Source organism: Lontra canadensis, unplaced genomic scaffold (assembly GCF_010015895.1).
Source record: "Lontra canadensis isolate GAN:19392208 unplaced genomic scaffold, GSC_riverotter_1.0 scaffold47, whole genome shotgun sequence".
NCBI lineage: Eukaryota > Metazoa > Chordata > Mammalia > Carnivora > Mustelidae > Lontra > Lontra canadensis.
Genome location: NW_022631041.1, coordinates 10,775,230 through 10,800,662, shown reverse-complemented (window position 1 = coordinate 10,800,662; position 25,433 = coordinate 10,775,230). Strand labels below are relative to the sequence as shown.

The 25,433-nt window shown below is 37.4% G+C and overlaps 1 protein-coding gene across 1 annotated transcript in view; it reads left to right on the top strand.

Annotated features, from left to right (window-relative positions):
- PPIL4 (peptidylprolyl isomerase like 4) overlaps nucleotides 1-21,828 on the top strand; it is a 33,505-nt gene extending 11,677 nt beyond the window's left edge. Inside the window, exons 8-13 of the mRNA XM_032873154.1 lie at nucleotides 3,189-3,313; nucleotides 4,790-4,856; nucleotides 7,988-8,099; nucleotides 9,411-9,507; nucleotides 13,555-13,702; nucleotides 21,049-21,828. Coding sequence (XP_032729045.1) covers nucleotides 3,189-3,313; nucleotides 4,790-4,856; nucleotides 7,988-8,099; nucleotides 9,411-9,507; nucleotides 13,555-13,702; nucleotides 21,049-21,300 — 801 coding nt within the window. The 3' untranslated portion in view covers nucleotides 21,301-21,828. The remainder of the gene's footprint in view (nucleotides 1-3,188; nucleotides 3,314-4,789; nucleotides 4,857-7,987; nucleotides 8,100-9,410; nucleotides 9,508-13,554; nucleotides 13,703-21,048) is intronic.
- Nucleotides 21,829-25,433: the final 3,605 nt, after the last annotated feature.

Sequence of the window (25,433 nt, the reverse complement as noted above, 5' to 3'; positions counted from 1 at the left end):
CCACTTAGCCATATGCATTTAACTTTCCTCCATGTCTTTTTGTGGCTTGATAGCTAATTTCTTTTGATCACAAAATTGTATTCCATTGTTTGGATGTACCACAATTTGTTTATCCATTTACCTATTAAAAAATGTCTTGATTGCTTCCAAGTTTTGTCAAGTATGACTAAAGGTGCAATAAACTTTTGTATGCAGGTTTTTGTATAGATAGACGTTTTTAACTCATTTGGATAAATCTCTAAAGGTGCAGTTACTGGAATTTATGGTAAGATTGTTTATCTCTTTAAGAAACTGCCAAACTGTCTTCCAAACTGGCTGTCCATTTTGTATTTCCACTAGTAATGATTGAGAGTTCCAGGGACGCCTAGGTGGCTCATTTGGCTAAGCATCTGTCTTGGGCTCAAGTCATGATCCCAGGGTCCTGGGATTAAGTCCCCCATCTGGCTTCTTGTACAGCAGGGAGCCTGCTTCTCTTCCTTCCTCCCACTCCCACTGCTTGTGTGCATGTACTCTCTCGCTCTCTGAAAAATAAATAAAATCTTAAAAAAAAATTGAGAGTTCCTGTTGATCAACATCCTTGTCAGCATTTGGTATTGTCAGTGTTTTGGATTTTTAGCCATTCTAATAGGTGATCCTGTGTTGTTTTGATTCTCAGTATTAACAGGTTTCATCTTTTTTATTTCTTTTAAGTTTTATTTATGTAAGTAATCTTGGGGCTTGAACTCATTACCCTAAGATCAAGAGTCATATACTCCTCCAATTAAACCAGCTGGGTACCGCCGTTTTCTTTTTTGAAGTAAGCTCTGTTCCCAGCCATGAGACTTGAACTCACGACCTTGAGATTAAGAGTCACATGTCTACCACCTGAGTCAGTCAGGTGCCCCTCTATCTTCTGTTTTTATTTTTTAATTTTTATTATTATTATTATTATTTTAATTTGGGGCTTGAACTCATGACCCTGAGATCAAGACCTGAGCTTAGATCAAAAGTCAGATGCTTAACTGACTGAGCCATGCAGGCATCCCTAAGATTTTATTTTTAAGTAATCTCTACCCCCAGTGTGTGGCTCAAACTTAGAACTCCAATATCAGGAGTCACATGTCCCACTGACGGAGCCAGCCAGGTGCCCCCCTTATAGTATTTTAAAGTTACTTTTGACTACCCACTGACTGAGCCAGCCAGGTGCTCCCCTTATAGTATTTTAAAGTTACTTTTGACTAAGTAGTGTAGCAAGTTCTTTTTTAACTCAGTAACCTTTTTTGTTTTTCCTTTTGTGCTTCCTTTAGATGTAGTATTATAGGTGCTTTTCAGACTTTGTACTGATTTGCTCTTCCCCTTACATACTGGGATATTGCTTATTGGACATAGATTATTATCTTTTTTAAAAAAAGTTTTTTTAAAGTAAGCTTTACGCCCAACATGGGACTTGAACTCACGACCCCGAGACCAAGGGTTGTATGCTCTACTGACTGAGTCAGCCAGGTACCCCAGATTATCGTCTTTTGATAGGCATCAGAAACACTGAGCAGATTATACTGGCTCTGTTGCTTATTACTGTTTCTGATTAAAACAAATTTTTTTTAGGGCGCCTGGGTGGCTCAGGCAGTTAAGTGGCTGCCTCAGGCTCAGGTCATGATGCCAGGGTCCTGAGATTGAGTCCCACATCGGGCTCCCTGCTCAGCGGAGAGGCTGCTTCTCCCTCTCCCTCTGCCTGCTGCTCTATATACTTGTGCTCACTTACCTCTCTGTCAAATAAATAAATTAAATCTTTAAAAAAATTTTTTTTAAAGTGTGTTTTAAAGAGGAGACATTTTACATGATAATGTTATCAGAAATTATCTCAGAGTTTTTGAATATATGTATAAAGCAATATTGTTTTCTTATCTAAAGATCCATGGGAAATACAGTTTTCCCATGATGAAACCAATTCCATCATCATGGTTTTCTCCCACAGTCACCCTCAACGGTTCTTCCGTAGGAAGTGGAATTCCCTGTGCAGTGCAGTAGTTGTCTGTGAAGTTGACTTCAGTTTGGCCAAAGTAGAAGATGATAATGAGGATAAGAGTAAAAAGCTAGAAACACTGTCCAGGAATTGTTGCTGTTTCATATCAAACAACAGTATGAAAGAATGGGACATTACTACTGCAGAAGTCTAGAGTCAGGATAATAATATTTTTCAAAAGTTTAAAAACAAACAAAACTAAAACTGTATTGCTGGGGATATATACTTATGTGGGAAAACTGAAGATGCAGAGGAATGGCCAAAAAAGAAAACCAAAAAGTAGGACATTCGGTATTCTGGGGAGAAAGGCAGAGTCAGTGGGATCAGGGGACATTTTGGTTCTTAAGCTTTTTATTTTTATGCTTCTTAACTTAGATATACTTTATATAAATTCTTTTTTTAATAGATGAAGTACTTAAAAAAAGTAAAATAGGAGATAAAATTGGGACTTTGAAGCCAGATAGATCTCGGTTCAAATCCCAACTCTGTTGCTTATTGCTATGTGGCCTTAAGTTATTTAACATTTTTGAATTTAACTTTATTCATTTTTAAAATGGAAACCACATGGTTGTTTTTTAAGAATTGGTTGGTAGTGTATATGAAGTGCCAAGCATGTTGTTCATACAAAGTCAGAGGTAGATAAGTATTAGCTATTAGTATTACTACCAGGAACATTGTAATTCCAATTAAAAAACATTTTTATTTTATTTTATTTATTTATTTGACAGAGATCACAAGTAGGCAGAGAGGCAGGCAGAGAGAGAGGGGGAAGCAGGTTCCCCACTGAGCAGAGAGCCCGATGCGGGGCTCGACCCTCGGACCCTGGGATCATGTTGCGAACCGAAGGCAGAGGGTTTAACCCCGCTGAGCAGAGAGCCCGATGCGGGGCTCAATCCCAGCACCCTGAGATCATGACCTGAGCCGAAGGCAGAGGCTTTAACCCACTGAGCCACCCAGGCGCCCATGTAATTTCAAATTTTGAAATCATACTTAGATTTCTTTTACTAAGCCTATAGTAGATTTCTTTCTTTCTTTAAATTTTTTTTATTTTATATTTTTTTTTTCTGCAGTAGATTTCTAATATAAATTTTGTTGTTTAGAGAAATCAGCATTTTGGGCTAGATAGGGTATTTAGAAAAGAAACAACAAAGGAATTGATTTAAATTTTTGTTTACTTATAATTTAGGTGGGAGACCTACCTGATGCAGATATTAAACCTCCAGAAAATGTGCTGTTTGTGTGTAAACTGAATCCGGTGACCACTGATGAAGATCTGGAGATAATATTCTCAAGATTTGGACCAATAAGAAGGTAATCTCTAGAGTTAGTGAGAGATTTTAGAAAAGCTAGGTATTGGTGATTTTCTAAGTACATTTTTTGATGACTCTGTGAACTCTAGAATTTTGTAGTGATGGATTTTACAGATAAATCTTTGTACAGTGGGGAAGAAAAATATGTATGTATATGTGTGTATATGCGTGCATACAAATATATATACATAAGTACATATATATATACACACACACATAATTGACTGTTTGTCCCACTTCTAACACACACATTTTTGCTTTAAAACAAGAACTGAATGGAACAGTTCTCCTCATTTCATGTTTTTAAAATGAGACTTATGGGGCACCTGTTTGGCTCAGTTGATTAAGTGTCTACCTTCGGCTCAGGTCATGCATGGTTCTAGGATCGAGCCCCACATTGGGCTCTCTGCTCAGCAGGAGCCTGCTTCTTCCTTTCCCTGCTGCTTCCCCTGCTTGTACTTTCTATCTCTTTGTCAAATAAATAAATAAAATCTTAAAAAAATAAAAATAAATAAAATGAGACTTACAATATGTGAGGAAATGGACAAGCTGCATGGTTTTCAACTCCCATCTTATTGGCTCTTTTACTTGATTGAAGTCTAATAGCTATACTTAGGGGATGAATTTAAGCTTGATTTATATTAAAATTCAAAAACTACAAAGCATAAACTTATTAAACATGTATATATGTATGAATGTGCCTACATTATTTTGTAGTAACATTAGGTATTCTATAATTCATCTTCATTTGGACCAGAAGTGAATTATGACTTAAAGAGTTTTTTAGCAGGGGTTTACTTTTGGCACAATAAAGTAAATAATTTTATCTTATACTTTCTTCAGTGCATTAGAAATTGAGGACTGTAGGCCAAGATTGGGGATTTAGAGGAGAACTGAGATAATTTTGTTACTATACCAGTGAACTATTTTTTTTAATTGTTATTGAAGAAATTTGGAGGAATATAGTTCCATGGTTTGACTTTTTTTTAATGAGGTTTTGTGTTGTTGTTGTTGTTGTTGTTTTAAAGATTTTATTTATTTATTTGTCAGGGAGAGAGAATGAGCAGGGGGAACACCAGGCAGAGGGAGAAGCAGGCTCCCTGCTGAGCTAGGAGCTGGATATGGGACTCGATCCCAGGACCCTGGGATCATGACCTGAGCCTAACGCAGTCACTTAACGAACTGAGCCACCCAGGTGCCCCCATGAAAGGTTATTTTTTGAGGATATATTTTTTAAAGGATTATTTGTTGATTGACTTATGTGTGAGAGAGAAAGAGAGGCAGAGGGAGAAGCAGACACCTCACTGAGCAGGACCCTGGGATCCTGACCTGAGCCAAGGGCAGATGCTTAACTGACTGAGCCACTCAGGCACCCCCTAACTTTGACTTCTAATTACTGGCTTATTTTGTTCTTCACTTTTGAAGAGTAAAAGTGAATGATTTTTCTTTAAAAGTCACTTTTTCCATACTTTTTCAGTTGTGAAGTTATTCGGGATTGGAAGACAGGAGAATCCCTCTGTTATGCTTTTATTGAATTTGAAAAGGTAGGTCATAATATACATTCTTGAAGTTTATATTTATTTTGTTCTTATATGGTGTTAAAATGTGAAAACTTATAGAACTCTGTAGTCTCTGAAATTAGAAAATTAGTTTACCCTTTCTCTAGGCACCCAAGAAAGATAATTTTATATATTCAAATAGAGGGTAAATTTAACATCTTTTGGTGTTAATATGTATACCTTTACATGAGGGTCAGGTGCAGTCTGAGTTTATGTATCTTTGAAACTTTGAAGTTTTAGGTGAAGTCCTTCACATTGTATAAATGATTTTTCAGCATTGTTTATGTAGATCCATAATTGAGTAATAGAGAACTGGGCTGAGTATAAAGTTCTAGATACTAGCCAAAGGTCTGTCACTGACCACCTATTTTATGGTGTTTGTCAGTTTGTTTAGAACTCTTATTTCTAGGCATTACCCTCCTTATGAATTCAACTTGAATATTGGATTAAATAGTATCTATAATAATAATGATAGCTTATGTCACTCAGGTAACTTTCTTTAAGTCAGGCATTATACTATTTGACCTGCATTTAACCCTCACAACTCTATGAGATAGGTACTTTCCTCCTTTTCCAAATAAGTAAACTGAGACATATAGTAGTCATGTGACTTGATTAAAATCATGCCCCTAGTGAATGTCATAGCTGGGATTTGAATTTAGAAAAGTCTGACTCTGTTCCTATTGCTTTTAGCCACTATCAGAGGCTGTGTCATTTCTTTAAGCAGCTTTGGACTGATGTGTGTCCAGTTGTAGCTCCTTCCAACTGATAGTTATTCCAGAACATTTATCAAATACCTTCTGTATATCAGGCACTGCGATTAGAAGAAAAAAAATTAGAAGAATTCCAGAGGCCCTCCGTATCACTGCTACTTCTAACATCATAGACCTGTTTTGTCTAATTTTAAACTTGATATAAATGTAAACACAGTACATGTTTTTGTCTCCAGCATCTTTAGCTTAAGTGTTATATTTGTAAGATTTATATATTGTTACATGTAGCTTTTTTTTTTTTTAAAGATTTTATTTATTTATTTGACAGAGATCACAAGTAGGCAGAGAGGCAGGCAGAGAGAGAGGGGGGGAAGCAGACTCGCCGCCGAGCAGAGAGCCTGATGCGGGGCCAGATCCCAGGACCCTGGGATCATGACCTGAGCCGAAGGCAGAGGCCTTAACCCACTGAGCCACCTAGGCACCGCTGTCCTTTTTCTTTTAAATAAAGTAACTGTGAAGACTTTCCCACTTTTTGATTGGGTGTTTGGCTGCCTTTTTCTTGATTTATAAGGATTGTTTACATTTTCTGGATATAAGCTTATTTTTTAGTTGTACATGTTACAAATACCTTCTCTATAGATTTGCCTTTTCGCCATTTCTAATGGCAGCTTTGGATAAGCAGAAATTTCTGATTTTTAGTTCAGTTTGTCAATATTTTTCTTACGGCTAGTTTTTAAAAGCTTTGCCTTCCCCACAGTCATGAGAATATTCTTCAGTGTTACCTTTAGAAGGTTTGCTGTGAAATTATCTTTCCCATTTAGATCTGTAAGTTGATTTTTGAGTGTTATGTATATCATATTAAATTTCATTTTTTCTTACATTGGATAGCAAGGCGACTCATAGTTTATTAAAAAGGTTTTCCTATCCACACAGCTTGGCAGTGCCATCTTTGTCATAAATCAGGTGCCTACATAAGTGTGAAGTATCTGAGAACTTTCTCTTTAGGGAAATGGTGCAGTGATGCAGTTATGCCTATCCAAGTATATAGATTCATCAAGCATGCATTGATTGTTGGGACGTCTGGCTGACTTGGTCAGTAGAGCATGCGACTCTTGGGTCATGAGTTTGAACCCCATGTTGGGTGTAAAGGTTACTTAAAAAAAGAAATACGCTGATTGCCTATCATGTGCCAGAAGATGTTCTAAATGATGTAGTACAGAGATAAATAAAGCTTTTTTGTATCTTTATGCAGTTTATAATCCATTTAACTCTTGACATACATGGTAAATAAATAAATTATAACTAGTTTTTTTTTTTTTTTTTTAATTCTTCTCTGAATTGTCTCCAGTAAGTTGTGAGCACACCACCAAAGAATATGTTTCCAGAGTGCCTGGGTGGCTCAGTGGGTTAAGCCTCTGCCTTCAGCTCAGATCATGATCTCAGGGACTTGGGATCGAGGCCCACATTGGGCTCTCTGCTCAGCGGGGAGCCTGCTTCCCCCTCTCTCTCTGCCTGCCTCTCTGCCTACTTGTGATCTCTCTCTTGTCAAATAAATAAAAATCTTAAAAAAAAAAAAAAAGAATATGTTTCCAGGAATATAGGAGATACTTGTTCAGTGCTGGGTTGAAATGCATCACTTCTAGTCTTCCGATGTCAGAAATGGAGATACAGCATTTGCGAAGTTGCTGACAGGAAGAATCTTTATGTAACACAGACCTTGGTATCTCTGGCCCACAGTCCATTATCCACACCCTTGGGAGCTAAGTTTCTGATTTCAGGATTTTCAGAACTTAGAAAGGTAAAGTGTGTATGTGTGTGTGTCTACACGCACGTCTATGGACTATATAATACTCTTCTGGGTCAGCACTCCATAATCATTCAGAGAATATTTCTGCACTGAAACTAATTCATATTCACACTAAGTGGAATAAGTCAAGGCCACGGCCTTCTGTTGGGTCCAATTTTGTTGTCAAATGGATTTTAACACCAAGTTTATAACAACAGCTTTCAACTTTCAGAATATTTTCGGGTTTTGAATGAAAGGGTTTGTGAAGGGACGTGGACAGCACAGTTTGTAAGCGTATGTATGTCCACTACAGTCACACTGCCTCAGCTCAAATCATGGCTCTCCCCTTTGCCAGCTGACCTTCGGCAACTTCCGTACCTTTCTAAACATATGTGTTCTCTTCGAGAAAATGGCGATAATGGTAGGTAATACTTCATACGCTTGTTATCAGAGTTAACTGAGCCCATAGATGCAGAACGTGCAGCAGCATCTGGGGTGCGACAGGCACTCAAAATTAATGTTCATAACAACAGACGTGTGGTATTTTCAGTATTTGTTCTCGCTGCAGAAATCTTTCCCATAGAGATTTATGCTTGAGTTTTTATAATTACTATCAGGAAGAAGATTGTGAGAAAGCGTTCTTCAAAATGGACAATGTTCTTATAGATGACAGAAGAATACATGTGGATTTTAGCCAGTCTGTTGCAAAGGTTAAATGGAAAGGAAAAGGTATGTTGTTCAGCTTCCTTTGTTTCTATTCACTGTGGATGTATGTGCGTGCGTGTGCGTGCGTGTGTGTGCTGTACCTCCTTTGCCTTAGTGCTGTTTATTAGGAGAAAAGTTCACTGATGGAACTTCTGCCATTTATGGTTTCATGTAGCTGATAACAAGAATCTAGGGTACCAGGGGAGTGTGAGTGTGTATTTGTGTATTTAAGCTGATGGTGAATATATTCACTATCTTTGACTGTGTTATAAATTATAATTACCCATTGCAAACGCCGCATATTTGCAAAGTAATGATTTTGGTGGTTGTGGTGGCTTGGTTCTCCTAGGAGCAAAACTCTTAAGTTTTTTTCGAAGTTTGTAATAGTTGTCATATGGTACAGAATTGAAAAGGTGGTGTAAAAAACTCTCCCTTCCACTCCTGCCCTTCATCTTTCCAATTCCCCTTCCCAGAGTAACTGCTCTTATCTGTTCTTGTATTATTTTCCACATATATCCTTTGAACATACATATATATATATTTACTTTATGTTAGAATTTCCTCTTATTTCATATTTTTATTCCCATGTAGGTTTTATGTATATTTATAGCTTTTTCTTTTAAAAAAGGAAGTATGTATACTTTATACATATATTTTTCAACTTGGGAGTAGAGGGGCTGCATAGGATGCTTTTTCCTGGCCCTGCCAGTGAAGGCCAGTCAAGACATAACAGTAGGTCCTGTTTTTCTGAAGGGATTGTTGATTTCATTTTTGGCACTTGGGAGGGACGCTCCCTTTTCACACCCTTTAGTGAACGTCTATGTACATTCCTGATGTCATGCTATCTGCTTGGTGCTCTGTTGAGATTTTGGTCCATGTATCTTATGACAGATCAGAGAAGTTTAAAGCCTCACTTATTCCAAACTTCTAAGCCTCTCAGATCTCAGACTCCAGTCTCAAGCCCTCAGTTTCCTTTGGACCTAAATTTCTTATGGAGTTAATGGCGCTACTTAAATACTGCGTTATTTCCCAGTGAATGTATTCACTTTGTAATTGAGAATTTTAAAGTTTGATGTTGTAATACTCACACACATCGTTAGGTGGCAATGTATAGCTACTTAGCAAAATGGGTATCTGATTTCATTTAAAATAGTAATGGAGAATGAATTACTATTCTTTTGTTTTCTTCTCAGCCTTTTTCTGCCTGCCAATATATATGCCACTTACAAAATAGCTGATATATTATATGTCTTACAAATTAGTTTTTGTTCTTCAATAAATTAGTTGAGTTTTCTTACTAAGTCTTTTTTCTTTTTCTTTTTTTTTAATAAATAGGTGGGAAATATACCAAGAGTGATTTCAAGGAGTATGAAAAAGAACAGGATAAACCGTCTAATTTAGTTTTGAAAGATAAAGTAAAGCCCAAGCAGGAGTATCCTTTACAAGAACCAATTGGTTGCTGTGGATAGACCATCTACTCTGTACATCTACACAGTAGAGTACTGTGTAATATGTTAAGAAAGTCACAGTCTATAGAAGACAAGTTTTCTAAATCTGGTGGTTTGTGAAGACATCATTTAGATTATTGTAGTCCTTTTTCACCATCTTACATATACTTTTCTTTCTCTGGTGTATTCTCTAATGTATGAAGAAGGTTAGGGTTGAAAAAAATCTCTGGCCTAATTCTTTTCCCTCCTTACTCTTAGGTTAAGATTAACACTTATCCTGAAATCTTAGGTAAGATTCATATTTTGTATATAATTGTAATGTTTTAAATTTCTCATACTCAGAAATTTTCTTCATATAGGTACGCTAAATTCTTGGTGTTAACCTTTTGCATAATATTTAGCTTCTTTGGAGATGGTGAATATGTAGATTAATAAAATCCTGTTGTTCTCTTACATGATTAGGTTGCTTCTTTCTGCTTAGTACATTGTCAGTACAGCAACGAATATTTATTGGGCTCATTTTGTATGCAAGAGTTGGTTTTTATAGGATTAAAAAAATCCATTGACTTGACCATTTAATTTAGGTTCTTCCAACCTTTAGGTTGAGACAAGTAAAAATCAATGAAACATACTATTTACATTATGTCATTTTAATTTGTTCATTGATACTCTCATTATAAATCGATCACTCTACACATTGCGAAAGTGATGATTTTGTGATTCTTTCTGGTAAATGGTTTCTTTGTTTCCTAATTTCTGTTGGTGTTTTAGGGATTCTCTTTTCCCACACTGTCTTAGACATTTCTTTTCCAAGTATTCATCAAGGAAAGATGAATATCAGGTTGATTTATTATATACTCATTTTAAAAAATGTGTTGACTGTCTATAATGCATAAAGCATTGTAAGGCATAAGAGGTGGATAAAGTCTGAATTGTACTGACATGAGGAGGAAGCTTTCTCATGCAGGCACACCAAACAGTAAACAAAGATTTAGTCTAAAAAGATGAACATTAGGGCGGATGTGATTGAAATATTAAAATTATAAAAGGCCTGTATAGAATACACTTGAGATTTATTTAACAAATCTTTGAAATTAAATTTAGGCTAGCCACTGGGGTGCCTGGGTGGCTCAGTCGTTAACCTGCTGCCTTCGGCTCAGGTCATGATCCCAGGGTCCTGGGATGGAGCCCTGTATCTGGGTCTCTGTTCAGCGGGGAGCCTGATTCTCCCTCTCTCACCACTCCCCCTGCGTGTGTTCGCTCTCAGTGTCTCTCTCTCTGTATGTCAAATAAATAAATAAAATCTGTAAAAAAAAATAAATTTAAGCTAACCATTAATAGCTGCAGCTGGCAGATGTGTAGGGCAAATAAAAGGAACACAAGGCATCAAGTGTAAAATACAAGGCGATGTCTTTTGTCTTTTCTCTCATAGAGGTAAGTAGTTCAGGCTGAAAAGAATGAATATGTAGTCATAAAATGTTTTAAATTCAAGGTGATAGATTACTGAAAGTTAAAGAAACCAGGCATAAATTTGAGAATAAATCTGTAGCCCAGTACTGTCCACTAGAACTTTCTACAGTGGTGGAAAATATTACCCTCCAGTGTAGCTACTAGCCCCATGTGGTTTTCAGCATGTGAAAAGGACTGAGCAACTGGATTTTTTTTTTTTTTTAAAGATTTTATTTATTTGGGGCGCCTGTGTGGCTCAGTGGATTGAAGCCTCTGCCTTCAGCTCAGGTCATGATCTCAGGGTCCTGGGATCAAGCCACACATCGGGCTCTCTGCTTGGCAGGGAGACTGCTTCCTCCTCTCTCTGGTGCTTGCCTCTCTGCCTACTTGTGATCATTGTCAAATAAATAAATAAAATCTTTAAAAAAAAAGATTTTATTTATTTGACAGGCAGAGATCACAAGTAAGCAGAGAGGCAGGCAGAGAGAGAGGGAAGCAGGTTATAGCCATTCACATGCACACATAATTGAAACAGAAATGCCATGGTATTTTTATTAGGTGCCATGTACTCTGTTTTCTATTCTACCTTATTACAAAATGCTGGCTGTGATGCACTAAATGGATTTTGGACAGAAGGAGCTGCATGTGTACAGCAGCACAGGAAGTGAGATCCTGGGCAAGGGCTTTTGGATACGTACCTGAAAAGGACAGGCTCCAGAAGCTACTCTGGAAGCAGTGTAATGTAATATAAAGGAGAAAAGAAGTTAGAGATAATGAAGTAGGAATAGGATATGGTGCAGGCTGACTGGCTGTCTTTAGTCATCTTGTGAAAAGCCAAGCCTGTTCAATGTTATGTAGAAGTGAGATGCCCCAGAGGAAGGCATAGGGCTTAGGCGTTGTTAAAACAGATCCAACAACGCTAGTCCTGAGTGTCTGCCATTCCTCTAGTTGCACATGCCTCTAAAACAGCTCGCATGTTGGGCTTCCTCCGAAGCTGTTTTTTTTGAAAACTGCTATTCTGGCCCTTGTCAGCCTTCCTCAGATACTATTTTAGAATTTGAGATTATTTTCAACAGAGAGTGCAGCAGTTTTATATTTTTTCTTATTCCAAAACATAATAGTATATTAGAATTAAATTACATTACCATTACTGAATTAAAACACATTACCATAACTTTTATAACACATTTATGTGTGGGCTTCTGGGTGGCTGAGTGGGTTAAGCCTCTGCCTTCAGCTCAGGTCATGATCTCAGGGTCCTGGGATCGAGCCCCGCATCGGGCTCTGCTCAGCGGGGAGCCTGCTTCCCCCTCTCTCTCTGCCTGCCTCTCTGCCTACTTGTGATCTCTGTCTGTCAAATAAAAAATTAAAAAATCCTTAAAAAATAACACATTTATATGAAGTTAAGACAGGATTTACTCACGTCTGTAAATGTGGAGTCACTGTGTTGTATACCTGAAACTAACACAATATTGTATGTCAGCTACACTTCAACTAAGAAAAAAAAATCCACTCACAGTTTACCTAGACAAATGATAGTTTTCTCATTGTTTCTTTCAAATCTTGATCTTTTATGTTTTGTAAAGTTACGATTACCATATGGTATAGATAATTTTTATTTCAAGCTTTTTCCACTTTTAATTTTTCGTAGTCACTTTTCTGGGTGTTTTTGTAACATTCATTTATCATTGCTAATAACTTCTTTGTAATAATATATCTTGTTGAAGTTCTACAGTATATTTAAGAATGTCTTTATTACTAGGCTTTTGTTACTCTCAGTTTCTGTTATAAAAAGTAATTGTTATGTATACCTTTATTTAACTTACTTTAACCTTTTATAAATTCTTCCTTCAATTTAAATATGGCTGTTGTGAGGCCTTGCTAAATTTTCTCCTATAGAATTGAACTAATTAATACTTGAAAAGAGGGGTCACATGAATGTCTTTTATCTCCTGTAGCTCCTCTATCATTGGGGTTTATAATATCTTAACTTTTTCCAGTGAAACATGTACCTCATTTTCTAAGTTTAAGTTTTTTTCATTATTGACAAATAAGTTTCCTTATTCTTTATGGCTGCTTAAATTTTCGTTTGTGAATACAGGTTTCTTTGCCCCCTGTTTTGTTTTTTTTTTTCCCCACTCACTTGCCAATTGTTAATTGTTTACTTCAGGACAGGGTCCTTTCCATTTTTCCTGAAAGAAAATATGAAGTAGTTTTGTTTCAGAAATAAGTTCTATGCTTGTGAGGTGCTTTTTTTTTTTTTTTTAAAGATTTATTTATTTATTTATTTATTTGACAGACAGAGATTACAAGTAGGCAGAGAAGCAGGCAGAGAGAGAGGAGAAAGCAGGCTTCCCGCTGAGCAGAGAGCCCAATGTGGGGCTCGATCCCAGGACCCTGGGATCATGACCTGAGCCGAAGGCAGAGGCTTAACCCACTGAGCCACCCAGGCGCCCCTGTGAGGTGCTTTTTGCTTTAAAAAATTACCTTTAGCCTCATGGCCTCCTTCATTTACCAGATTCTTACATTTTGTTGTATTATCAGTGTCAGTTCTCATGTCTGTCCTTAACTAGTTGCTGCAGTGCAAAATATGATCTTGTGCTAGATGAGCAAGCAGAAGATTCAAAATCAAGTCATTCACACACAAGTAAAAAACACAAGAAGAAAACTCGTCACTGCTCTGAAGAAAAAGAAGATGAGGACTACATGCCAATCAGAAATACCAACCAGGTACTTGTAATGTCCAGCCTTAGCTGGAGAGAGAGAAATATTTCATCCCTCTGTAAATTATTTCTTAGTGGCATAATATAGGGGGTGCGGATATAGTTCTGAACAGGGTGGTTATGTTCCTAACTCTAGTACATAGAATGGTTTCTCTGGGGTAAGGGACTTGAGTGTTCAAGAATATAGATCACAAATGGTAAAAGATTGTCTTCAGAGTAACTTAATATATATCATTCAGTTCCATATTGTGAAATGAGTGATTTCTGAACCTGTGGACACTTAATCCCATCAGAAGCAAGTGTGGTTGTGCTGAAAAAGTGCTCATTTGTCATTTTAACTTATCACCTAGTGTTATGGATAGTGCTTATAGCTCTTGAAGTTTTTTTTTACTTTATTTTTTATTATTTTTATTTTTTAAAAGATACTTATTTTCATTTATTTATTAATTTTTTTAAAAAAGATTTTATTTATTTATTTGGCAGACAGAGATCACAAGTAGGCCAAGAGGCAGGCAGAGAGAGAGGAAGGGAAGCAGGCTCCCTGCTGAGCAGAGAGCCCGATGCAGGGCTCCATCCCAGAACTGAGCCGAAGGCAGAGGCTTTAACCCACTGAGCCACCCAGGTGTCCCCATTTATTTGTTTTTTTAAGATTTTACTTATTTATTAGAGAGAGAGAGTGCACAAGCAGGGGGAGTGTCAGGCAGAAGGAAAGGGAGAAGCAGGCTCCCCGCAGAGCAGGGGAGCCCAATATAGGCCTCGATCCCAGGACCCTGAGATCATGACCTGAGCCAAAGGCAGTCGGTTAACCAACTGAACCACCCAGGCGCCCCAAGATTTTTACTTATTTATTTGAAAAAGAGAAAGTGAGAGCATGAGCAGGGGCAGGGGGAGAAGCAGACACCGCTGCTGAGCAGGGAGCCTGATGGCGGGGCTCGATCCCAGAACCTTGGGATTATGACCTGAGCCAAAGGCAGACACTTAACTGACTCAGCTCCTCAGGAGCCCTGCTCTTGAAGTTTTAAGACCTGTGAAACATTTATGCCCTTCCATATTGTGTATCTGAAATAAAAAGAGTACTCATAATTAACTTGATCATCCCAAATGTATTTTTGAACAATACTTTTTTTTTTTTTTAAGATTTTTATTTATTTATTGGACAGAGAGAGAGATTACAAGCAGGCAGAGGTGGCGGGGAGGAAGCAAGCTCCCCGCTGAGCAGAGAGCTCGATGCAGGACTTGATCCCAGGACCCTGAGATCATGACCTGAGCCAAAGGCAGAGGCTTAACCCACTGAGCCACCCAGGCGCCCCACATGTTTTATTTTTAAAGATGTTTTTATTTGTGTGTGTGTGTGTGTGAGAGAGAGAGAGAGAGAGAGAGGACCATCACAAACAGGGGGAGGGAAAAGAGACAAGCAGACTCCCCACTGAGCTCGGAGCCTGACAGGGGGCTTAATCCCAGGACCCTGACATAGGACTTGAGCAGAAGTTGAAGTCAGACTGTTGACCGATTTAGCCACCCAGGTGCCCTAACAATACATTTTCAAAGACCATATTACTAATAATTCCTCAAAGAAAATTGACTTTAGGGAGAAGTCATTTCTAGCCTGTGTTTTGGCTCTCCATTAAATGAAAAGCAAATTACATGATAGCTCTTTGCTTTTGTGTTACCACGGGAGGACTTTTGAGCTAGGTGTGGTGGGTAAAGAGATTTTAGTAGGCAGAGGTGAGAGGGAGAAAATTCAAGATGGGGGAATGGCCCATCAAGCAAAGACCCCGAGAAGGAGAGATGTAGTATGGTTGGCAAAATGCAGGATTGGCTCCAGAGAAGCGAGGTGTAAAGTTTCTGCACCACTAGCCATTGATGTGGCCTCAACAAGCTAACTAGTTTTCTGAGCTGCCTCCTATGTGAAATTGAGATTATATTTACCTCACAGGTATGTTGTTAAGATTAAGTGAAGAAGTATGATGTGCACACATTTTCTACACTGGCTGTTATTTTACTGTTACAAATTACTGTGTTTTAAGTCAGAATAGTTTCTGTGGTAAGGCCATTCACTGGACTCATAAATTAATTTGTTTCTTTTCAATATTTAGGGATTGCTTTAAATAATATTTTGTGTTTTGTAGTTTTAAAAATTTGTTGTATGCTTTCAAAGTACAATCTACGAAGTGGTATGTGCAGAGAACCTAGATTCTGTCCCTGCCCCCCACTTCTTCTGCCCCCCCAAGGTAACCGCCCAGTGTGCTTCATGGATTGTTCTTCACTTTTAAAAAATTTCAGCTGATTTGCATTTTATATATATTCTTAGTTTCCTCTATTCTAGATAGCATGTATTCCTACTCCTTGGTGTTAGCCTGTGGACCTTTTTCCATAGTCTTTTTGCTATTTGTTTATTTTTCTTTTTTAAAAAAGATTTTATTTATTTATTTGACAGATAGCGCTCACAGGTAGGCAGAGAGGCAGGCAGAGAGAGAGGGGGAAGCAGGCTCCCTGCTGAGCAGAGAGCCTGATGCAGGGCTCGATCCCAGGACACTGGGATCATGACCCGAACCGAAGGCAGAGGCTTTAACCCACTGAGCCACCCAGGTGCCCCGCCTTTTTGCTATTTAAAGAGTCCCATCTTTAATGCGCCGCCGTAAGCGTGTAAGTTACACCTTTCCTCTGTTACTCAGTTCTCCCAACTAAGACGCACATGCCTCAGTGACAGCTAGTGGCATCTGTGTGCTTGACAATGTGAGGTGGATACGATTTCCCCCATTTTACGAGAGGGTGAAAACTGAAGAGTTTAAGTGACTTGCCCTCGTTTTTCAGAGCTGATGAGTAGCAGAGCCACAGTGTAAATCCAGACTTGCACTCCTAGCCACTCTGCTGCTGCTCTGACCTTGAGTACATTCTGGCAGTTTTCTCTCCTAAATTCTGTTGCTATCCTAATAAAATTTGTCTCCTAGTGTAATATTCCAGTGTGATCTAACTAGCATGTCTCCCTCTTAATTTTTGTACTGTATTAGTTTAGGCTAAGACCACCCCAGTCTTTTGAAATGGTGGCTACATCACATTTCTGTGAATATTTAGCACGTTTTCCACTAGAATTCCTTATCTCCACCCTCTGCATCACCCCCGACCACCATGCTGCCTGTTGCTTTTAGCTACGGCTTCTCATCCTGTACTTGTACATAGAATTTTCAGTGAATTTAGGTGTGAGATACATATTGGTGTGTTTGAAATAACCAGAGGTCTAAAAAATCCAAAATCTGGCTGCATTTTAAGTGTGTGTTTCCCCCTTCTTTTTGTACATCTTTCTTATCCTGCTGTTTGATTACTTAAAACTTTACAATAGAAAATATTTTTCTTTTTTGGCATGGAGTAAAAGCCATTAAGTAGTTTTGGGGGGCAATGTTAGAATTTAAAAAAATAATATTAAATTATTTGGCACTTATAAAATTGTTAAGTTCCAAATAATCATCTCTTAACTTATTTCTCCCCTCAAAGCAAATGTGTTTTGTTTTGTACTTTGATTTAATAATACAAGTACACTAATTTTCTTTTTCTTCCCAATGAAATAGCATCTGTATTTAAGATTTTAGTGGGCCCATTTTTTTGTCTTATTATTCTGATTTTTATCCTTTTGATTTCAGTCTCAAAAATATAATCTTTAAAGGGAATTTTCAGTACTAGGTCATGCTCAAGTGTAACTCAGATTTTCCTGTTTGTTGGTATTTTGCTTGGTGAGCCTAGTTTCCTAAGAATGTTTTAACTTATTTCTTCAAATTCTTTGTTTTTTATTGATTGACAGCCTCACTGTTCAATTTGAAAACTTCTCTGTTTAATTTTTCCACCTCGTGTCTTAATTCCAGAGATGGTTAGGTTACTATGTTGTTGAGGTTTGGGTTTTACTGGAGTTTCGGGAAGTGAGTTTTGGGCTGTGGGTTGCCTGGTAGAGAGGATGCATCCTGGTTGTCAGTTCTCCTCTGTGGCTTTCATAAGTGGTTATTTTCTTATAACTGGGGACTCTGTTTTTGCTGTCATTTTAATCAGTTAATGTTATTTTAGTGATTTAGACTTAACTAAATCTTTGATTTAGTCCTAGAGACCTGAGCAAGGATAGTTTTTAGTTTAGATTTTTTTTGGACTGCTTTACATGAAATCACTGGATAGGTTAAGGTGATTGCTTTAAATTGGCCACTTAAAAAAATAAATAAATTGGCTATTTTGTGGTGTTTCTTTCTTTCCTTTTTAGCCACATACTAGTTTTGTCATTTTGTCTTACGACTTAAGGGTATAAAATGATAGAATTTTTTAAAGTCTGTACTGGAGAGGGCTGACAGCTCATCTAATTCATTGCCTTTCCCTTAGATGTAAAGATTTTGACCCCACAGGCCTGTGGCCTTTTATAGTTTAATGAGAGAGCTAGAACTTTAACATTATATTGATTCAGTCAGGTATGGGGTTTTTCATTATTCTCTACCACCCCCTTTTCAATTTTGTATGTCAAGTCACTGATCAGTTAAATTTTCTCCACCCTGTATAGATCTCTTGAGTCTCACTTTCCTTATTTTCTAGAATGAGGGTAATATTGTATTCCAGAAATACTTAGCACTGTGCTAGCACACACTTAAAGGTCTATTCTAATATGGCTTCATCCAGCCTCCTGACCTTTTCCCCTTCGTGCACATGGTGCTGATTCTTCCTTTTTAGTTTTCACTTCCACTCCATGCATTAGCCTTCTTGCAGCCAATCCACAGCCAAACCCACTCATTCTTTGAGGTTAATCTCAAGTCCCAACCAACTTCTCTATGAAACCTTCCCTGGTAAATCCAATCTCAAGATTATTTCTTGTTTGACACTTCTCTTAAATAACAAAGACTGTTTTGAACCTAGAACTGCCAAACTTTAAAGTGTGTAGCTTCGAAAAATACTCCAAGTAGGAAAGGCTTTTTTTTTTTTTTTTAAAGATTTTATTTATTTGACAGGGAGAGGGAACACAAGCAGAGGGAGTAGGATAAAGAGGAGCAGGCTTCCTGCTTAGCAGGGAGCCCAATGTGGGACTCGATCCCAGGACGCTGGAATCATGACCTGAGCAGAAGGCAGACGCGTAACAACTGAGCCACCCAGGTGCCCCTAGTAGGAGAGGTTTTAAGGTTTCAGTGCATTTCAGATTTTCAGTTTCATCAAGTTTTTCAGAGAATTAAGTACTGTATAATCTTTTATCTCTTTCTGTTGTATTTTAAACACTCAAAGCACTTAAGTGCCTATTTGTATAATTACTGAAAATTTTATAGTTCTGTATCGGTTAGCCGTCTCTCCATTTTAGAAGTTTGTTACCTCATCTAATACAGGACTTAAGTAGACAGAGAGAATAGTACATAGATATTTACACTTTGTGTATGTTAAAGGAAGCACAAAAAATTCTTTTATCTAGGGCTGTCATATATTGCTCGAAAGTAGTTGTTAAAGAGTTAAACCATTCCTCTGGGACTTTATAGAGTGAAAAGAACTATTGGGATTGTGCAGGAAATCATGAAATGGCTTATAAAGTTGTATTCCACAAACACTGATTATAACAATCCTGTTAGATCTATTTTCACGTGCTGCAGTCTCCATGCCAAGTGTAAGGTACAGTATCTAGACAATGCATGGGATAATTATGAATAATTATGAATCCTTAAAACCCAGTTATTAACAGTGGGTATTCATCACTCTAGATTTGAAACCTTGACATTTACATCTACTATAATAATGTCTGTGGTGATAGAGTTGGGACCCTTGGGAACTCAATCCTTAGGATTTTGCTTTCCTCTGAGAGAAATCTTTTAAGGAAGTTGAATTTTATGAACTGTCTCTTGAAAGAGCATTGGCTCTGGTCTCTTTTTAGATTTCAGCCACTTGCTGAGATTCTCATTTTATTTTATTTATTTTTTTAAAGTAGGCTCCATGCCCAGAGTGGAGCCAAGGTGGGGCTTGAACTCACGACCCTGAGATCAAGACCTGAGCTGAGATCAATAGTCAGATGCTCAAAAGACTCAGCCACTCAGGCTCCCCTGAGATACTCATTTTAATTAGGGATAGAATACAAAGAGAAATAGAATTGTTGTAACTAGCTCTCTTCATATAGGAAAATTATTACTGTTACTTAGTAAGAATAGAATGTAGGGGCACTAGGTGGCTCACCTGCTTAAGATTCTCTCCCTCTGCCCCTCTCCTCTCTCTGTCTCTGTCTCTCTCTCCCCCTCTAAAAAAGAAAAAAAAAAAAGAATTTAATGTATCTACTCTGTTGGCCCATTGTTTCTTAACTCATTTTTATATGTAAATAAAGGATTTTATTTATTTGTTTATTTATTTAAGACTTATTTATTAGAGAGAGAGTGCATGCATGTGAGCAGGGAGGGACAGCGGGAGAAACTCTCAAGAAGACTCCTCTCTGAGGGTGGAGCCTGACACCAGTCTCCGTCTCCTGACTCATGACATCGGGACTTGAGTCAAAATCAAGAGTCTGATGCTTAACTGACTGGGCCACCCAGGCATCCCAAGAAATGATTTTAGTAAAACACATATATCAGCCTAATGTAAACAAGGGAAATATATTGAAGATTTGGAGAGAAGCTATTAAAAAATAAACACTTTAAAAATAATCACTCAGGCGCCTGGGTGGCTCAGTTGGTTAAGCCTCTGTCTTCAGCTCAGGTCATGATCTCAGGGTCCTGGAATCGAGTCCCACATCAGGCTCTCTGCTCAGCAGGGAGCCTGCTTCCCCCTCTCTCTCTCTGCCTGCCTCTCTGCCTACTTGTGATCTCTCTGTGTCAAATAAATAAATAAAATCTTAAAAAAATAAAAATAAAAAAAATAAAAAATAATCACTCAGACCAAAGTATGCAGTATCTGTCTTCTTTTTAGACTGATTGACTTGTCTAAAACCTCTTCTGGCTGTTATTTAAATGTCTTCTTTTTAGGGTTTTTATGGGAGTTTTAGTAATTCCATTGCAGATCAGTTGGGGAGTAGAGAAGGGGGAGGTAGAAAGGTGACTAGCCACAGCCAGAATTCTTGGTATTGTGATTTTCTCTAAACACTTGTTCTGATTTCAGTTGGGTGATTTCAGTTCTTTGTTTTGGGATCTGATCCTTCAGTTCAGCTGAAGTAGTAGATAGAAAGCAATGAGATTGATAAGAAAAATGATTAAGTCTTTCTGAGTTATTTTTGCTAATTTAGAAGATTCTCAGCATTAGCGGTAATGTTCAAATTTGAGCTGTTACAGCTGCTTGGTATGGTAGACTTTCTGAGTTTTATTAATTGACTACCTACAAAATGATTATTTTACGGATTCACTTGTAACTCTCTCTCCATTCCTTTGACAGGATATCTACAGGGAGATGGGGTTTGGTCACTATGAAGAAGAAGAAAGCTGTTGGGAGAAACAAAAGAGTGAAAAGAGAGACCGACCTCAAAACCGAAGTCGTAGCCGATCTCGAGAAAGGGACGGCCACTACAGTAATAGTCACAAATCCAAATACCAGACCGACCCCTATGAAAGAGAACGGAGTAAAAAGAGAGACCGAAGTAGGAGTCCCAAGAAATCCAAAGATAAAGAAAAATCTAAGTACAGATGAAAAATGAAGAATCAGACATGAGTGGCTAATGTATTTACTGTTGTCTAATGTAGAGCCTCAGATATTCAGATTTTGTGTCAAAGCCCTTAAAGACTCTGCTCATTATTTTTTTTTCATCCTAGGGTTATGGCCCTTTTCAATTGATACTGATTGTATAGGGCACAGAAAGACTATAAAGAACTGAACATTTTTTGGGGTATACTTTTTTACAGTAATTTTATTGTTATTCATAAACAGTAGTCTTCATTTTTAAAGTCTTTCACATTTCCCACTCTTCTTTTTTTAAATGAAGTATTTCATACTTAAAAATTCACAGACATGTATATATAAGGTATAAAGAATAGTATTTGTGTGCCCATGAGCCAGCTTAAGAAATAGAAGATCACCTGCATTTTAGAAACCCTCTTTGTGCTCTCTCCTCAAGTGATGATTATTCTGAATTTTGTATTTGTCATTCTCTTGCTTGTTACAGTTTTACAACAATGTATGTATTAAAAAATAAAATGTTAAATTTTGTATGTTTTTGAATTTTATATGTGGCATAATGTATGTTTACTTCTATGACTTGCTTTTTCAACTTAGTATTTCTTTAGAGAATCATTCATTTTTATTGCTTTATTGCATCATATGAATAGACCACAACTCTCCCACTCTTCTGTTAATGAACATTTGGAGTTGTTGGTTTGTTTTTGGTTTTGCTGTTGCAAACAGTGCTGCTGTTAACATTCTGTGTCCAGGAGTGATATTGCTCGCTCATATGGTGTGGATATCTTCATCTTTACAAGATAATGCCAAATTATATTCTGCAGTGGCTGAACCAGTTTATGCCCAGACCAGCGCTATGTGAGTTACCTTCGTTTTACACCATCTTGAACACTTCTTAGTTTCAATCTTAAATTTCACCAGTGTAGTGAATGCTTAGTGGTAGCTTCTTGTGGTTTCCAGCAAGGAGATTACTATTATTCTTATATTTGTTCTTCTATATGTAACTCGTTATTTTTCTCTGGCTGCTTTTTTCCACCCTCCCCCCACCACTGCCAGCTGCTTTTAACATTTTATCACTGCTATTGTGCAATTTGATTATGATGTGCTTGGTATAGTTTTTCATGTTTCTTCTGCTGGGGCTGTTTACCTACAGGTTTATGATTTTCACCAAATTTGGAAATGCTGTGGGTATTATTTATTTAGTTACTTTTTTCTGTCCCTCCCCTCCTCTCACTCCTCTCCCAGGACTCCAGTGACTTGTATGTTAGGCCATCTGAGGTTGTCACACATTATACTGATGCCGCATTTGGGTGAAGTCTTTTTCTCCTATTTCAGAAATTGAATAGTTTCCATGGCTGTGTCCTCAAGTTCATTCATCTTTTCTCCTGAAGTATCTGATCTTCTGTTAATCCCATCCAGTGTATTTTTCACCTTAGATACAATATTTTAATTTTAGAAGTTCCATTTGGGTCTTTTTTATATCCTCCGTGCTTTTCCTTAACAGGCTCATGCTTTCCTCCATTTTTTTTAACACCTGGAGTACATTAATAATAGCTGTTCTAATGTATTTGACCATTCTGTCATCTGTATCACTTCCGGTCTGTCTCTGTTGGTTGATTTTTTTTTCCCCACCCATTATTAAGTTGTGATTTACTTTGCATGCCTGGTAATGTTTAGATTTTACATTGCTGCATACTAGAGTTTTTGTGTTCCTTTAAATATGTTGAGCTTTCTCTGGAACATAATTAAGTTACTTGCAAACAGTCTGATCCTTTTATAGCTTGCTTTTAAGTGTGATGAGGTAGAACCAGAAGAGCTTTTCGGGCTAATGTGGCCCACTACTGAGGTAATACCCTTCTGAATAATCTCCCCTTTGCTAAGTCTCTTCGGAGATTTCCCTCTCTGGCTATTGGGAACAAGAACTATTTTGAGCCCTATATGAACTCCCAGGTTGTGCTGCCTACTCTCTCCTGGTGGTTCTTTCCCACCTTTGGGTGGTTTCCTCGTGTGTATACACCAATGAATATTCAGCTGAAGACTCGGGCAAACCCTCTCAGATCTGGAACTCTTCCCTCTGTAGTTCCCTCCTTTTTCCAGTATTCTGCCCTACAAACTTCATCTTGCCTCCGCCAACTCTCCTCTTCCTGGAGACTCCCAGGCTCTTTCTAATCACATCCCTGTCATAGTCCTACAGTGTGGAAATTGCATATCAGCTTAGGCAATTGTCGCTTTCTTGTTTGTTTTCCTTCTCTCAAGAATCACTGTCCTGCACTGGCTGCTGTCCAGTGTCTGAAAAACTATGTAGTATATACTTTGTACAGGTTTTTAGTTGTTTAAAATGGGGAAGGTAAATCCTGGTCCTGTCACTTTCTTTTTGGCCCAAGTGGAAATCTCAGTATTTAAATTTGCATTTCCTAAATGCTAACAAGGTTGAGCATTTTTTTCATATGTGTTTTATTAATTCCTGATGGCTCCCTCTGAAAAGTTTTACATGTCTTTTGCCTGTTTTATGTGAAGTTACTGTCTTCTTCTTACAGAATTTTATGGACTGTGGATACTAATCCATTATTACCATGAGATGTTATGAACATATTCTCTCAGTTTGTGGCTAATTTTTTCACCTTCCTATTGATGCCCTTGGAAGAGCACAAGTTATGAATTTCCCCTCAACTTTGTAATATGAAAAGCTTCATACATATATAGAAACCCAAAAACTGTGGACATCCATATACCTTCCATCCAGATTTAGCAGTCAATAACTCTTTGTTGTTGAACGGTTTGTAAGTAAATTGAAAATAATCATGACCTTTCACTTTTCAGTATTTCACCATGCTTTCCTAAAATGCAAGCATCCTGTTTAACCACAATATTATTATCACACTTGAGACAATTAATAATAAGGGTGCCTGGCTAGCTCCGTTGATACAGCATGCAGCTCCATATCAGGGTCAGGAGTTGCAGCCCGACACTAGGCATAGAGATCACTTAACAAAGTAACAATAATCCCATAATATATAACACATAGTCAATATTTGAATTTCCCTGATTGTCTCAGGAATGTCATTTTTAGGTGTTGATTTTGTTTTTAAACCCAAACTCAAGGTCCAGGCCTTGCATGTTGTTCTTGTCATTTTGTTTTCTTAATCTAGAAGAATTTCTTACCTATCCATCCCACCTTTTTTTTTTTTTTTTTAATGACATTGACTTTTTGAATAGTTTAGGCCAGAATATTTCACAGAATGTTTCAGATTTGGGGAATTATTGGTGGTAACTTCATGGTGTCTTCTAACTCTTCTATTTCCTATGAACTGGAAGTTAGGTCTAAATGTTTGATTAGAATTAGGATATATATTTAGGCAGAAATTTTTAAGTTGAGTGTCAAATTTATTAGCTTTTCTCTGTGTGTTTTGTGATTTTTGTATTTTAAGATATCCTTAATAAAGATATTCTACATTCTAAAAGTTGTAAGTAAAGCTTTTTTTTTAATTTATTTGGAAATGAAAGAATAGTTTGGCATGAATAAATCTATCATTGTAATTCAATGCATTAAAAGAATAAAGTGAAAATAACTGATTATTTTATACATTTAGAAAAAATATTTGATAAAATTCAATACTCATTCATGATTTTTAAGATACAGTAGTAAAGCTTTGTTTTTCACATTTAACTCTTTACTCTGTCTACCTTGTATGTGTGTATGTAGATGGTTTGATATAATGAAAAAAAATCACTTTAAAAAGAAAAACATGGATACAACCAGTTGTCCAAAATCCATTAGTGAATGGTTATCTATTCCCTGTTGATCTACCCTTCCACTTGTCATATATGTTTCCATATATGTGTGGATTTTGTTTCATGGGCTCTCTAGTCCATTGGTTTATTGTTTATCCCACTACCAGTATCAAACATCTACATTTCTGTGACTATAGAAAGTCTTTTTTTTTTCCTTAAAGATTTTATTATTATTATTATTTTTTTTTTTTTTTGACAGACAGCGAGAGCAGGAATACAAGCAGGGAATGGGAGAAGGAGAAGCAGGCTTCCTGCCTAGCAGGGAGCCCGATCAATCCCAGGACCCCAGGATCATGACCTGAGCTGAAGGCAGATGTTTAAAGGCTGAACCACCCAGATGCCCCTAGAAAGTATTT